The 15,965-nt window shown below is 42.1% G+C and overlaps 2 protein-coding genes across 3 annotated transcripts; one reads left to right on the forward strand and one right to left on the reverse strand.

The window, feature by feature from the left end:
• Positions 1-1,850: 1,850 nt before the first annotated feature.
• LOC100828744 (transcription factor bHLH18) lies at positions 1,851-6,214 on the reverse strand. 2 transcript variants are annotated; one of them, XM_003579053.4, is made up of 4 exons: positions 5,974-6,214; positions 5,171-5,818; positions 4,111-4,512; positions 1,851-2,345 (listed from the first exon to the last, which is right to left on the reverse strand). In XM_003579053.4, the coding sequence occupies exons 2-4, from the start codon at positions 5,765-5,767 to the stop codon at positions 2,253-2,255; spliced, it is 1,092 nt and encodes a 363-aa protein (XP_003579101.1). In that variant the 5' UTR covers positions 5,768-5,818; positions 5,974-6,214; the 3' UTR covers positions 1,851-2,252. The 2 variants fall into 2 exon arrangements, with proteins under 2 accessions (XP_003579101.1, XP_014758054.1); XM_014902568.2 differs by having other exon boundaries at positions 5,171-5,823.
• A 4,946-nt stretch (positions 6,215-11,160) lies between these two features.
• On the forward strand, positions 11,161-15,961 carry LOC100836278 (ADP-ribosylation factor-like protein 2). Its single transcript, XM_014902786.2, has 5 exons — positions 11,161-13,415; positions 13,740-13,850; positions 14,912-15,074; positions 15,278-15,358; positions 15,612-15,961. The coding sequence occupies exons 1-5, from the start codon at positions 13,351-13,353 to the stop codon at positions 15,747-15,749; spliced, it is 558 nt and encodes a 185-aa protein (XP_014758272.1). The 5' UTR covers positions 11,161-13,350; the 3' UTR covers positions 15,750-15,961.
• Positions 15,962-15,965: the final 4 nt, after the last annotated feature.

The following is a 15,965-nucleotide window of genomic DNA, read 5'->3' on the forward strand; positions in this document are numbered from 1 at the left end:
AGTTCTCACCATACTCAGCAAGGCCACGCCAGGTGAACGCGCGGAGGAGGAACTCGAAGTCAGTGAGCATCCCGAGTTGGGGAGCCGCCGTCACGCCCGGATCTCGCCGCCTCCACCCGGGTCCATGACGACTGGACCTTGCCACCTCCACCCGGGTCCACCGTGACAGGACCTCGCCGCCTCTGTCCAGGTCCGGCGCACCGTTCCGATGCCCTTCCTGCCTAGACCTCATCGCTTTGATCTCGCCGCCACCAGGATCTCGCCGCTCGCCGCCCCAGAGGATTCGTCGCCCGTAGCTCAGATCTCAACGACTTGGGGGTGAGAAAGAGAGAGAGGAGGAGGGAGGGAGCACCAACGCTCCTCTCGCCTGCGCTAGAGATCGAGATCTCAGCAGGGAGATGATGAACGAGGGGAGGGCTCAGCAGGGAGATGATGAATAGGAGAGGGGAGGAAGGAGGGGGCCGAAGGGTGAGGAGGAGCAGCTGGCCGCCGCCACCGGTGCTCGGGATCTCACCGTGGTGGGATGAGGAGCAGGAGAGGAGGAAGCTAGAGGGAGGGGGGCCCGGCGGCGGCGGTTGGGATCTCAGCGAGGAGGAAGACGCCGCTGGACGGGATCTCACCTGGGGGTGGGGATGGGGGGCGGGGTGAGGAGCAGGAGAGAGGAGGGGGGATGGGGCTCGGGCAAGGAGAGACAAGGGATGAGGGAGTGGATAAGGCTGAGAGTCAGAGGTTTCCTCACCAGGTGAGCACCGCAAATGATTAGGAAGTGTGCGCGCACGTAAAAGAATTGGCGTATACGGATACGTTCATATTTAAACAAATTTAAGTCAACTAATATGGAAGGGAGGGAGTAGTAACTAGCTAGGCCAATTATTGAAGCCTTTGATCCATCCATACTTGCATGTGCCAAATAACGATAGAGCTAGCTTGCATTGGCTTGAGCCAAGCTTAAGTTTACCTAGGCATAAACTAAGAGTTTTCTGAGATATGCAGGGCTGTCAGCTGATCTCAAACACCTTTTATCTTTTCTGTTTTGTAGTATACTTTTTAGTAAATATGTCCTTGGGTCTGTTAGTACTACTTGTCTGGCATATATATATCCAGACGATCGTCTCCAGCTAACGCTAATTGCTCACTAACCTAGTGCAATGTTAGTCCAATTAATTATATTGTCCACAAAGAACTCATCATCAAATCCCTCGAGATCGTCGTTAACGCGTTCTTAATCATGATATTATTCCATGATAGAGAATAAGACGATCCTCTGTACTGTACGTATGTGTATTATATCCAGCAACTGAATGTATAAAGTATGTGAGTGGTGTATATACAACTTAATGCATGGCTTGCGCCCTACCAACTAAAGACATGTTGCACCTTGTGCAGACAAACACTGTTCCAACTTTGCACTGCATATCTCAACAGCTTTCTATATCCAATAAATTAAGTTTGATGTAGTATCCCCAGTTGTGAGGAGATCAAGCCTTTGATATTAGTATACGGAGTATATCTTTTGTGCTGTGCAAATCACGCAATATCTCTTAAACAAATTAAGAGGGCCAATGAGATATATGGTCGCAGATCACTAAATAAACTTAACTAATAATTTATACAATTATTCTTGCATGCATGATTCAGGCACGAGTCAGAGATCGAGAGGATATGCATGCCGGGAGATACATCTGATCTCATGCATGCAACTCCTAATTAAAGTACTTCAAAGCAGGATATTGTTGGATATATTTTGAAGAAGCAAAAACCAATCCATGCTAGATGAGGAGTTGATGATCAGACTTCTATATACTAAAGGATAATGCTTGATGCAGACAGTGCAACTTCTCTAGTGCATATCTGAAGGAAATTATTATATATTAGATATAATTTCTCCATATATAAGGATTAAGAATATCAAACATGCATGCATCAAGAGATTACACAGTATATCTCTTGGTTCTCTCATCATTTCACTAGTGTAATTTGGAATTGAGCAAACAGATATTAAGGTGCACGTACTTAGCTAGGTAGCTAGGGAACAAAACTTGGATTGCAACCTGTGGCTGAGAAATTCTCGTCACCATGCATGCATGCAAACATATAATTAAGTCCATGGACGCATGCATGCATCGTGCATCAGCGTAACGAGGAATTCCTCACCATGAAGGTTCTCTCATAATTTTGTGAATTATCAATTCATCCGAGGAAATTAAGGAACGATCATTCGACGCCAACTGGCATTGCATGCATGAACTAGCTTAGCATTCTCCATTTCCAGTATAATGTCGGTGCAGCGCGGAGTTGAGCTTCCTGACAATTTCCTCCACCGTGGAATTGAAACCCTCCTCCACCTGAAAATAATATTAGAGTTGGACCAAGTAAGTTTAATATTTTTTGAAAAATATTGACCAGTTAAAGATGTATATGATGAAATGATCCATGTATTGGTAACTGTTAAGGGACAATACTGTTTAATCAGAAGCCAAAAATGGTAATCAGTGAGGGGATTGTGATAGATTAATTGTTACTTGTGAATACAAAAAAATATAAAAAAGTAATTTTTACCATGGACCAGATGGAACTTATATTGAACACTATCGCCGCATATACTGCAAATCTTATTTAGCAATAGAAAAAAAAATCGTACAAGGCCAACGCTTTGAACTAGATTCAAATCAGGATTTTCGCTGTAAAATGTGGTGCCATTTGGAAATAGTTTTTTATATCTAACAAATACATGGCCACTTTGAGATTTACTATTAGACTAGATCGAGGACATTCTACAGATAAAATGAGTCAATTGTGTGGGCCATCAGTTTTCTCTTTTACATTTTGATTGACTATCTCTGTTCAATTACTAGATCGCATGAAGATTGAGCCTAAAATTTGTTAACTTCTGTATAGCCAGGAATTTCATCCACGTATATTTTGCAACCAGCCAGCTCATCACTCAATCTGTATAACTTCTGAATCATAAATCATAAAACATGGAACCTATAAAGTATTGGTTGGACGTATAAATTATCTAGCAATTTAATTTTATTTGTCTGTTTGTTATTCCCATATGGGATTTTCGCACAAGATCGTATCCCTCAGTGGGTTCTTTAATAGATCTCGCATGCATGCATTGAGTAGCAAGATGGCAATTGGCAAGTACACTTGCCCATATATACAAACAATTGCAATAAATAGAGAGGTGTACAAAAGTTAATATAGAACTGGCCTACATGAAATGAGTGAATTGAACTAGCTAGTGACTAATTTCTATGTAGTTTGAACTGATATGCACGTGCTGGTCATGCAGCTACTGCATAATCTCACAATTGTGTTAGGACGATATATACACTTAATTGATGCATGCAGCCGCCTTAGGGCAATATACACGAACATCTTTCTCCTGTAATGAAATACATATGTAGTCCTCCTGCATGGTAACAAAAACAATACTCTATATGCTAAAGGAGCATGCTCTTAGTACCCGGTGCTAAAAGAGACAGATAGTTATATACTTGGCTGAACTGTTTCATTGTCTATAATTAACTAGAGGCAAAGTAACACATAAGCTTAACATTGGTACGAGGTATGAAGAGAAGGATTTATTTGCTAATATGTGCACAACTTTAGGTGTAAAAATCTGTAACTATCTAGATAGAAATGTACAACTTGGACATAAATTCCATTGGATAAAAGATTCAAATGAGGAGATCGTCGATTTAGAAATAAGAATCCCGTTAAAACAGATAGTCTTTAAAAGATAATACCTCATATCTATCCTACACGAGGCAACACAAAGAACTTTTCTTTTGTTATTAAACGCCTGCAATGTGCATGTCTGTTCTTACAATTATTGATGGACTTAGTAGAACTATTTTAGATAAAGGAAGAGCTTTATTGTCTTCCGACCTTATACATCGATCGAAATGATGCACACACATAGCCACTTGGTTAGTACATATGGAACAAGATGAAAACAGTACATGTGGCACTTGCAATAGATGTTGGTGCATTTCAGCAAGTAGTGCAATTTGCACTTTAGGTAGCTACTTAATTTGTGCAAACTACATATATATACACATGCCAGAAATGAACAACTTATTAATTAATAAGATCACTTGCCTTCGCCGTGATGGTGATGATGGCGGTGGCCGCCGGGAAGGGCATGACACTGGTGTGGGTGATGGCGAGCCGGAGCGACTCCACCTCCGCCAGCACCCTCACCAGCATCCCCTTGGCACTCTCACAGTGGATTCGCACCAGCACACTCTTTTCCGACAACCGTACCTCGATCTCTGGTAGCCCGCTGCCATTTTGGCTCTCCGATGACTCGCCGCCAGCCTCGTCGCTGGAGGCGGCGAGGCTAGCCAGGCAGGTCTTCTTCTTGTTGACAAGCACGGCGGAGTACTGGATTGTGGTACTTGTGTGCTGCTGCTTGTCATCCTCGTCCTCGAGGGTCTTGACCTTGTCCTGCAGCTCCCTGACATACTTCACCGCGTCCCCAAGAATGGTCGCCTTGTCCATCTACACATCTCATCATATTTACAATATTAGTTTATGGATAAGACATGAGTTGAATTAATCAGAATGCTTGCACATGTTTTTTTAGCGACGGGCCAACTGATCACCATAAGAGTTGCATGTATATTCATTAAGAAAGAAAGAGTTTTACAACGCCGTAAAAAGGCACGGCGAAAGAAAAAAAAACACCACGGTAAGCGACCCGAAATGACCTTTTGGCACTTTCGTAACGGAAATAACACGAGCAAAATTCAAAACGTTAATGAGCTGCAGTGGCTGGCGAAAATGTGATAGCACAGATCAAATTGAGCAGTAAAATTCAGTCCAATATGAAAAGGAAATTAAAAAAACGGAAGGATCTAATTAAGAACCGGTTTGGATTATTGTTGTATCTTTTGTGGAAGGCAAGGCCTGATAATCGGCGGGTACCACTGAGAAGTAAGAACACGCTTAATTATATATGGCCGAACAAGAAATGCTTGGACTTAACGCATGCAATCTTAATTGATTGCAGTTTTATATTTTCCCCAATGAAAAGGAGAAGATTAACACAAGAAGAAGCATGGAATGAAATTGAGGACTAGCTAGGAGCATACAAGAAGAAGAAGATCGATCGACGTGGTAATATAATGGATGGATTAATTAAAGAAAAATCATTCACCTTCTTCAGTCCGGGGATGACGGTGGAGAGCTCGATGAACCGCTGGTTGATCTTCTCCCGCCGCCGCCGCTCCGCGATGATGTGGTCCTGCACCGGCCCCGGAGACGACGACGCCGCCTGCCTCCCGCCTGATCTCGCGGGGGCGGCGGAGGCTGCCGGCGCCGGCGGCGGAGGCGAGATGATGATGTCCGCCGTGGGCTGCGCCGACGCGGCGCCGAAGTTCCAGCTCATCTGCCTGCCGCCGCGGCCGCCGGAGGTCCTGGCACGGGCGGTGTGCGGGGACCAGCCGGCAGCCGTGGCGGGGGACGCGTCGTGGTCCATGGCGGCGGCGGCGGCGGGGCTGTCGTCGGAGCTGGCGCCGCCGCTCCAGCTGCTGGCGGCTGCCGGCCGGTGGACGTCGACCTGCAAACAGTTCCGGCCGCCGCGGCCCGACTGCCGGAGCGCGTGCAGCGACGGGAAAGAAGCAGCGGCAGCAGCAAAAGTGTCGCCGCCGTCGTATGGCGGCGGCGGAGGAGGAGCGGCGGAAGAAGAAGAAGGGAGTTGGTTCTGGTCGAGCGTGTTGAGCGCCCACTGCATGAAGAAGCTCGACTCCTCCATTATTACGCCGATTAGCTAGCTGCTTCCTTCTTCTTCTTCTTCTTCCCCCAGCTGTGCTGCACACACACATATATAAACAAGCAAATTAATCCCACCTAGCTAGTTCATCCTGAAGAATCGATCCATCCATATCAACTAATCCCATGGCTGATTGATCCATGATCCAGCTGAAGCACAAAAAAAAACCAGCAGCAGAGAAGAATTACCTCCAGATCTCTTTCCCTCTCTCTCTCTCTCTCTCTCTCTCTCTGCTGGAGAGAAGGGAGGAAGAAAGCAATTAAGCCGAATTGAGGGAACAAATACCAAAAGAATAGTTTTTGTGTTGTGTGTGTCCTAATCCTTAGTATTATACTCCATGCATCTTGTGCACTTTCACATTTGCACCCCACAGGAAATCTATAGGCTAACTCTTACTAGCTGCTTTGAGTGTGTGAGCTAGACGCAGAGATAATGTCTACTTTAACTGAGGATCAGGGGTTGCGTTGCTGAACCGTGTTGCGGGAAACTTATTTCATAATATATCGTGGAAAAATAAATACAAAACGAAAAAAAAAACTAGTTAGCCAAGGAATAAAATACAAAAAAAGGATGGGAGAAACAAGATTACAATAATATCCACTGTAATGCGGAACGCGGCCTAAGTCGATGATCATAGGTGTGTTTTACGTACCTTTAGAAGTACATATGCAACTATATGTAATTAGGTCGATGATCATAGGTTCAATGTACACCGATGTGGGACTGAAGTTAAGTTGATGCATATGCAATTAGGTCGACTCAGAAACAACTATTTTTCAGACAATCTTAAAAATAACAGGTATATTTTACCCCACAAATCTAAGATTGGAAGGAGTAATTATTTTACCAACTAATAAATTGATCACTGCATGTACATGTGACCCATCACTGTATGTTGTTATATATTGCTAGCTAGCTAGCTAGAGAGAGATGTATCATAATTAACTACACACCCCTATATATATACATATAACAATTATATGTTGTACGTGTCGATGCAGCTGGTTCCAAGTCAACTTTTGAGACTAGTATATATTCAATCAAACTAGCTGTGTGCGTGCTATGTAAGTAGAGTAGTATTACTTTATCTAATTATCAATTATGGAGGCGCTCCATCAGTGACCGTTTCTAGGGTTCATCCTGTGTAATTGATTAACTAATTAATTAAGGTAGTATATATAGACGATTAAGGCAGTACATATAGACGATGGCTCGTAAAAATATAATCTGATTGAAATAAACTGTGCCAAGTGTCACTCCCTTATTGGATCGATATATTAAGCTAGCTTACATATACAGTATGCATGTTTATATATACTTTCTATGCTGCATGTGCATGATTATTTATATACGAAGGGGAAATGTACATAGACGTATTTGTATACAGATGTCAGTGTTTGATTGCCTGTTGCAATTCGATTTACTCACATGCACGTACATCTTGTGTCATCAATATGCAGCTTTTCATCAATATGCAGCTTTTCAGATCGACAATGCACGCGGGCCCCCACATGGCAGAAGATAAACTGACACGCATACTGACATGGATAACAACAATCATGGATGCTGCTGGCTGTCTTTGGACAAGATCTGTAGGAATTAGCTTACTGGGGTATTTATGCATGTATATATGCAATGCACCAAGACACGGTAAATTTGTAAGATGGGCCAAACTGGGACAGACAGGTTACCCATGTATTTATGCAATTAAGATGTATGTGTGCATGCATGCATGTGAGATCGAGACCGTCCACACGTGCATTGTGCACTCCCTCCCATACATATTAATTGTCTCAAATTTATCAAAATATAGATATATATATGTCTAAAAAATGTTTAGATATATATAATATTTTGACAAACTAATATGGATCGGAATAAGTATTATTGTGTATCGCCCAACGACCATATTAGTAGTTCACTAGTCAGTACTGAACACCCCCATAAATACAGGTGGCACTGTTGAGCGATACATGTAAAGTTGCAATCGTATCTTCCTTGCTGCTAGTGTTGTCAAAATCTTCCTTTTATGAAAACGTTTGAAGTTGCTAATCTTGGAGTTGGAGAGCAGCAGCTGGCAAACCAAATTATAGCCATCTGATATATAATTTGTTGCCCATACGTTTGACATCATCAAATGAACCACTAATCTCGCACTATCTCGACACTACTTGGTATACGTGTGTGCCCCAGCTCCCACAAGTCTTTTAGTCACGTGCATATATATATATATATGTGTGTGTGTGTGTGTGTGTGTGTGTGTAAGAATGCATGTAAGAATGCGTGGGAGCTGTACAAATTGCGGCTGGGTAGTTAGTGAAATTAAAAACAGTTAAATGTCAAGATCGATCTATCGGCCGGCCGTACGGGGCATGTATAAAATATTTGCTTTTGTTGTTCACACTACACATGCATAACGTGCAAGATTACTCAACAAAAAAAATGATTACTAGCTCAAAGAAAAAAAACTAACGGGCGATGCTCACTGACGTACGTATATACGGCAACTGCGAATTGAGTAATCTGAACTTAGGATATTGCGGTAACAATGAACTTAGGAATTACTACTAGGGAGGATGCAAGCAAAGCGGACCACACCAGATTAATTGCTGGAAATTTTTGTAAAGTTAACAATTAATAAACCGAAATGAAGATCGGCGGAGCCCAGCCCACGTGGACCAGAAGGCAGCTGACATGACATGACATTTGTGCATCATGGATATAAAGATTGAACGTCCGACATGTCGGGAACATGCTCACGTGGCACCCCATTGATCGTGTAACGCAACACCAACACGTGAAGAGATATGTATATATCATCGATCTCACCAGTACTCCTACAAGCTAGGAGTACTTATTTGTATATATGTATATCATGCATCTCATACAGTTATACATATATACTGCCCGGAGATAAAACATGCACCCATCCGCATGTCCATTTGATTTGCTTTAGTATAGATGCCATGATTTTATTTTCTGGATTAATCTTATTTACAAAAATCCAATATACTAAAAAACACCAATTATATTGATCGGCTCGATGTTTCTATTAGAATTATGCACAGTATCATAGTAAAAATGTCCCATAGTCGTCAACCTACAAATCAAACAAGTTATACAGAAATTAAGAAGTTCTCTCTGCAAATTTTCATCGTATTAAACATGCACCCCCTAGGGATTATAAGTTCGTGCCATGCATAGTTGCCAGAAGACTAAAGTGGAGAGTGACCCGAGGCAAAATCAATACTCTGGTCTTTAGAATCAAACAAGGTCCATATAATTTTTTCCTAAAGGATGAAACCTCAACTACAAAATCTTTTGAAAATCCCTTCAAATCAAAGAGGTCCTAGTCATGCCCGTTCGTCAACGAGACACTTCTTCTTCAGAAGATTTTGGAAAATATTTTCGGTTACTAGGAGTGATCGAGAGATCGATGGAGAGGCTGAAAAGTATATATATGATGACCTGTGGATACATAATCGTCAGCGTATCATGTCGAATCCCTTAAAGTATAGAGAAGAATTAAGACTGCTGATTAAGCAATTAAGTATGTAGTACCTCATCATGCACACCAGATCAACATAATCTGGACAAGCAAAGCCCAATCAGCAACAGGAGCATACTGAGAGCGATGGAGATGGATGCATGGTGGTGCTGGGCCACTAATTAATCGTAGTTCATCCCCGACAACCTTGATTAACAATGCTTGTTGGAGTACTTAGATTAAGCATTGGTTGGTTGGGTTGCTATTGTCAGGTGGTAAGAGTAATGTACAAGATTGTGCACTAATCATGCACCCCATGCCTCAGCTCACTGCTGAACATTTCGTTTCAGGTTTCAAAGCACAATTAATATATTGAACTCTAGCATATGTTAAAAAATTACACTCACTCATCTTCATAATATAAAACATACGTTTCCTTAAGATAAAACTTTGACCAAAAATTACTCTATTAATATGTTGCTTGCGTATGAAACCATCACTATTTGTAAGTATATTTTTAATAACGAATCTAGCAGTCACCAATCCATCTCATGTAACTAAAACAATAGTATATTGACATGATAATTCTTAGTAAAAAGCTTGCCTTCACAAAACCTGATATTCTTGTATTATAGAATGGAAGGTACTTCTTTTTTTGTTCACATGAGTTAACAACTTGGGGTTTGATATATCCTGTAGATACTCCAGTTAACCCAATCGGCCTTGAACTTGTCTTAATTTTTTCTTAAATGTCGAGCACACCAAACATTTGAAATTTATTTTTCCCAACACTACACGAATGGGTTAGCTCAACATCTGCATATATGCAAGCCTTATGTATATTGTTGTTGATAAGATTTGTTCCAAAGTCTCGAGGATGGGCAAGATACATTAGTATAAATAATCTTATCTATCATGATCTTTGCAGCAGATTATCATTTATATAAAGGAACGGAATCAGAACGTACTACTATAATCTGTCCGTACGGTCTCAGGGAGAAAAATATAAAACGACATAAAATCGGATAGACCACCATTTTATATATTTGCATATGTAATTAAGAAAGTAGAACAACAAACAAAGTGGGGCTGTTAGTTGCTGCGGTTGCGAATGGTTCGTATGATTTGCAGGGTGATTTGATCATATTAGATTATATGGAACTAGTGCGTTTCTTTGCAGCTGTACCAAGGATTACAATAGCTTGTTTATGCTAAGTAACGAAACGGAAATATGATGTGCACTTACGAGGGATCAAATCAGATCAAGATCAAGGATGTCACAAAAGCTCAGGTTTGCAGCATTTCTGATTTTGCTTCTGGAAATGATGATCTACAGCACTTTTGTGTAGTGTCCAGGTCTCCAGGAGCTAGCACTTACTCCTGGGTGAAAAAAAAAATCGAAACTGCCCCTGATTTTTACTCGTGTAAATTTGTGTATGAAAAAGTAAATAAAGTTTGAGCTACCACCTCCGTCCCGAAATTCTTGTCGCCGCGGCATTTTTGCGAAAAGCACCCTCTATTTTCTACAATTGAGCATCACCGTCCTTTCCAACATAAGCCTGTCTGCACCCTCCTCCTCTCTCTCCGCCCTCCCCCTCTTCCCGACGCGCTCCCCTCCCCCTTCTCCCCGCCGCCGCGCTCCAGTCGCCTCCGCCGTCGTGCTCCCCTCCCTCCTCTCCCTCTCTTTTCTGCCGCCGCCGCCTCCTCCCCTCTGCCCAGCGCGCCGCCTCCCACCTAGCACCGCCGCCGCCTCCACCCCTCCGCCCGGCGCCCCGCCTCCCACCTCGCACCGCCGCCGCAAGCTCCGCCCGCCTCCCCCCGGCCGGATCCGCGGGCCCCGCCCTCCTCGAGCCTGGCCGCGGCCGCCGCCCGAGGTAAGTTTTTCTTTTCTCTTTTTTTTTCCAGCAAAATTAGTAGTCCAAAAATCAAACAAAATCTTGATTTGTATGTGATTAAAAGACATGGTTGATGAGTCTGTGGATGAGTATCTTGATATCGTCGGGAAGACGTTTGGTAGCGAGGACGATGGTTTCGACTTCTATAACAGTTATGCTCTTGAGAAAGGTTTCAGTGTGCGGAAAAGCTATGTTGAGTGGGATGAAGCCAACCAGGAGATAATTTTGAGGAAAATGGGTGGATTTCTTAGAAAGGACTAAAGTAAGAATGACATAATCTACTTAAGAGTGTATATACTGTATATGTAAACAAACAAATCGGAATTTACTCACACTTTTAAGTATGTTTATTTTCGATCTCTCTCTCTCTCTCTAGACTTTTCTCTTGTTCTTTTTTAGGGGAATACATTGCTTTATTCAACACAAACTTGGGAAGAAATACAGGCAATGTCAGGAGTTTCTAAAAGCCTCAAACGGCGACCAAACGAAAGTGATGAAGCCACTCTCCGTGGAGGTTTTGTCAGGAGTTTCTAATCTCGAAACCTAAACACGTCTTCTTAAACAGAGACTGCCAAGCTAAAACTAAGAGTAAATTTCACTTTCTACCCCTAAGTGTCCAAGTTGACACAAAGTACCCCCATTTAAATTTGTTTTGATCACTTTGTACCCCATTTAGTATTGCCATTCTATATTTGATATGCCAAATTGTGTCGAATCTAGAAGACGAGGACGGCTCGTCAGTTAAGCAGTCGGATCAGAAAACATGTAGCCTTGTTACGTACAATAGCTTTGAGAAGGAAGGAAATGGGCTTCCGGCCCAGTAAGCATCGGGCCCATGAACCATCCATCTTCCCCTTCACCGCTCACTCTCTTCGGAATCAGATTCAGACGCCGGCGGCTCCATTGCGATCCCACCCCTTCTCGCTGCAGGCCTCTCCCCCGACCACGCCGCCGGCGCCGCCTTTCTGGCCTCCACGGAGTGCCGGGACCCCGCCCTAGCCCTGCACGCTTCTCCCCATGCCGCCGCAGTCCCTGCTGCTCCCTCGCCGTTCCTCCGGTCGCCGCCGAGCAGGTCAGATTTCTCCTTCCTGGCTTCCCCTCCCTCCGCCTCCCTGTTATCTAGTCTCGACTTCTCTCCTACGAGCTTCTCTCTGCTCTGTTCCCCTCCGTAGCTTAGCTGTTCCCTCATCCATATTCCTGTCTCCTACTTTCCTCTATCCTTGACTTCTCTGGAGTCTGAATCTTTGCTTCTCTACTCTGCCAACATCCTCTACTTCCAATCTTCCATGCAGATTAAGGATTGGCTAGCGATAGACCTTTTGTTTTCATATTTACAATATGCATACAAACGTACCCCCGTAACAGGTTTTCCGGAAAATTTCAGTTTGTCCGTATCCGTGCAACCTAGCATGTATCCAACATGGCATCCGATAAACGGCCAGCTTAACTGACGAGCGGTCCTCGTCTTCTAGATTCGACACAATTTGGCATATCAAATATAGAATGGCAATACTAAATGAGGTACAAAGTGATCAAAACAAATTTAAATGGGGGTACTTTGTGTCAACTTGCACACTTAGGGGTAGAAAGTGGAATTTACTCTTAGTTTTAGCTTGGCAGTCTCTGTTTAAGAAGACGTGTTTAGGTTTCGAGATTAGATTACTGATGATCTTCGTTGAGGTAGCGCTTTATTCCTTCTTCTTTTTTGTTTCTTTCCCTTCGGAGTTATGGAATAGATGGCTTAACTGCGCTGGAGCTTTGGCCCTAGAAATGCATATGCTTAGTTCGCACGACAAATTGGCAATCGGATATCTTATATTTGATTTGTGACTTCTGTCGTCTGAAATTGAATTTAACTTTATTTTGGTGGCAGAAAATATTTGTTATGTGGAAATTGCAAACCTGGTTCTGTCTTCACCGGTTCACCTGCATAAAAATCGATCACTACATTAAATTACCTTCTGTTAAATTTGTAGTCATTGTTCATATTTTCTATGGGTAACCGCGAGATACTGTGTTAAATCTCCAGCGTTGTTATCAGCTTGACCGGTGATCATCAATCACGAGTGACTCAACTAAATTGAAATTTGAAATTTCGCAAGTCTTGTGTCCTCTATAGATCTGTGTCTCTGTCTCCTCCCCGCCCTCCTTTATTCAGATTCCTTTGTTGGGTCACCTCCAGAATGGGTCTCCTCAGCATCATCAGAAAAATCAAGCGCAAGGAAAAGGAGATGCGGATTCTCATGGTGTAAGCATTCTGTTCCATTCATTTTACCTTTTTTATTTCTGTCCAGATTCATGTCAAAGTATACTATTCTTTATTCTTGGGTTGATATGCAGGATATGCATATGCTTCTTGATTTTTGTTGTTTTTTTACAATGTTAAGTTCTTTGCCTTTTCTTTTTTGCTACTCCCTCCCGCCCATATTAAGTGCCGAAATATTACATGTATCTAGATGTATTTTAGTATATAGATACGTCTGTATTTAGACAAATTTGAGTCACTTATTATAGGACGGAGGGAGTATTTCTTTTCTTCCAAAGGAGCCACTGATGTGAAAGTTTTTTCCAGCGGTCTTGACAACTCAGGAAAGACAACAATTGTGCTCAAGATAAATGGGGAGGACACCAGTGTCATCAGCCCTACTCTTGGCTTTAATATCAAGACCATCCAGTACCAAAAGTACGTACCATGTTCTTTGTTTAATTTTTGACAGGAAAATATTCTGTGTTAATCCTTATCTATTTTGTTATTGTTGCTTAATTAAGTTTAAATGCCAAAACAGGAAAACCAGGAAGTATGCTTTTGTCTAAAATATAAATTCTATAGTATCCTCAGGAAAATGCCATTTGTATTACCTATGTCTTTTAAGTTTTCACAGTAATTTTAGCACATTAATAAATATGCTTGTCGTACCAGTTTGTAATCAACAGAATGTAGTTTTATTTCTTTATTGTAGCTTCGATGATTTCCCTTAATTGTTGCAAGTATGCCATAGATTCTGTTATTTCCAGGATACCTTGGTCTTTGTATAGTTCCATACTGCCATAAGGTGATTGGAAAGAACTGTTTTGCAATTGAGCTTGTGTTTTGGAAATTTAGTGATCCATCATTGGTTTCAAGTTTCAACAGCTTTAGGTAGCAAATTTCCCCTCATATCGTCAGCCAAGTAATTGCTATAGTTAGCAACCATTTGATTGGAGGTGACTTCATTTGAATTACTGTCAGCAGTGTATTGTGCAATATTTCAGCTATAATCTACTGAAGGTGGTCTTGTAGTACTCTAGGTTGTTAAGAAAAAGGTCATTGTCCAAGACAGGAAAGTAGTTATTATAAAAAAAAAAAAAGTTGGATTGCTCCACTAGCATCAAACAATAACAATATTGAAATCACCACTGATCTAGTGCACATTCTCGACAAGTTACAGTCAGCAAGTGCACAAATTTTATAGATATGGTATGACAACTGTGACACCAAAGTGTACAATCAAGCAATATGATGGTTCAATTTAACTTGCTATTGGCATTTAGTCCACGTCGGTCTGTCTCCAACATATATGCTTGTTACTTTTAGCCTGCTATAAAACAACTGGGAAGTAAGGATTGCATTTTTGTCACCCAAAGTAAGCAATGCAATGCAGTTGTTAGCTGAAAGCAATCTCAAAAAAATTATAAATTGCATTGTTGAAGTTTCTGATAGTTATTGCCAAAACTATTGAATTCAGAACATGGTGATTGTTGCAGGTACTCCTTGAACATATGGGATGTCGGTGGGCAAAAGACCATCCGCTCATATTGGAGGAATTACTTTGAGCAAACTGATGGGCTAGTTTGGGTGGTTGATAGTTCTGATGTCCGTAGGCTCGATGATTGTCGGGCTGAGCTCCACAATCTCTTGAAAGAAGAGGTAAATTCTCTATCCAATAACACTGTTAATTTGCTTCAGTGTAGTTCTAGCTGAAAACTAGCAAAAGAGCATGGTAACTGCTCAAAGTTCTTCACTCTGTACTACCAGGGAATTCTTTAGACAACCTGCAAATTTTAATTAAATCTCGTGTTTGTGCTTATTCTATATGATTCTTTGTTAAAACCTGTCTTGTCTGGCTACAGAGACTAGCTGGAGCGTCGTTGCTAGTATTCGCAAATAAGCAGGACATCCAGGGCGCTCTCAAGCCTGCAGAAATCGCAAAGGTACAGAGTATTTCCCTTTGTAAGCAACTGTACTGTATCATTGTTGGGAGTCACCTGGCACATGATTTAGAATCATCATTTCGTGGGCTGGTGGTTCTAGTTAAAATTAAGTGGAACCTTTGGAGATTAATTCCAGCAAGCATAGCTCCCAGATGGCTTCACAATCTTTCAAATGTTCACTGTGCCTTGTGTGCATCTAAGAATGACAATCTTTGCAACAGAGTTCTGAGTTGTGTATGTGTGTGGATTTCAGGTTCTGAATCTTGCGGCGATGGACAAAGATCGGCACTGGAAGATTGTTGGCTGCAGCGCTTACACAGGGGACGGCCTGCTCCAAGGCTTCGACTGGCTGGTCCAGGACGTCGCCTCTCGCATCTATGTCCTCGACTGAAACGGATGAATTTTTCAGCCGCTGCCAATCTCTTTCAGGAAATAGGACCGCATAAGATTGGGATGTTCACTGTTACATGTAATCTGAATTGTCGGATGTCGAATCTGCATAGATGATTGTATGAATGGTGTTGTTCAATTCGTGATAAATGTTTCTGTATGACCCAGGATGTTTGATTCATGCTATACAAGGTTGCTTCATTATTGTACCAATCTG

The sequence above is a fragment of the Brachypodium distachyon genome, chromosome 4, assembly GCF_000005505.3.
Source record: "Brachypodium distachyon strain Bd21 chromosome 4, Brachypodium_distachyon_v3.0, whole genome shotgun sequence".
Lineage (NCBI taxonomy): Eukaryota > Viridiplantae > Streptophyta > Magnoliopsida > Poales > Poaceae > Brachypodium > Brachypodium distachyon.

Excerpts from the sequence above, each read along its gene's own strand:
- LOC100828744 (XM_003579053.4), bottom strand. The coding sequence starts at position 5,767 with ATGGAGGAGTCGAGCTTCTTCATGCAGTGGGCGCTCAACACGCTCGAC. Across the intron at positions 4,513-5,170 it reads TCATCCCCGGACTGAAGAAG|ATGGACAAGGCGACCATTCT; the intron begins GTGAATGATTTT and ends TGAGATGTGTAG. Across the intron at positions 2,346-4,110 it reads TCATCACCATCACGGCGAAG|GTGGAGGAGGGTTTCAATTC; the intron begins GCAAGTGATCTT and ends TATTATTTTCAG.
- LOC100836278 (XM_014902786.2), top strand. The coding sequence starts at position 13,351 with ATGGGTCTCCTCAGCATCATCAGAAAAATCAAGCGCAAGGAAAAGGAG. Across the intron at positions 13,416-13,739 it reads GAGATGCGGATTCTCATGGT|CGGTCTTGACAACTCAGGAA; the intron begins GTAAGCATTCTG and ends AGTTTTTTCCAG. Across the intron at positions 15,359-15,611 it reads AGCCTGCAGAAATCGCAAAG|GTTCTGAATCTTGCGGCGAT; the intron begins GTACAGAGTATT and ends TGTGGATTTCAG.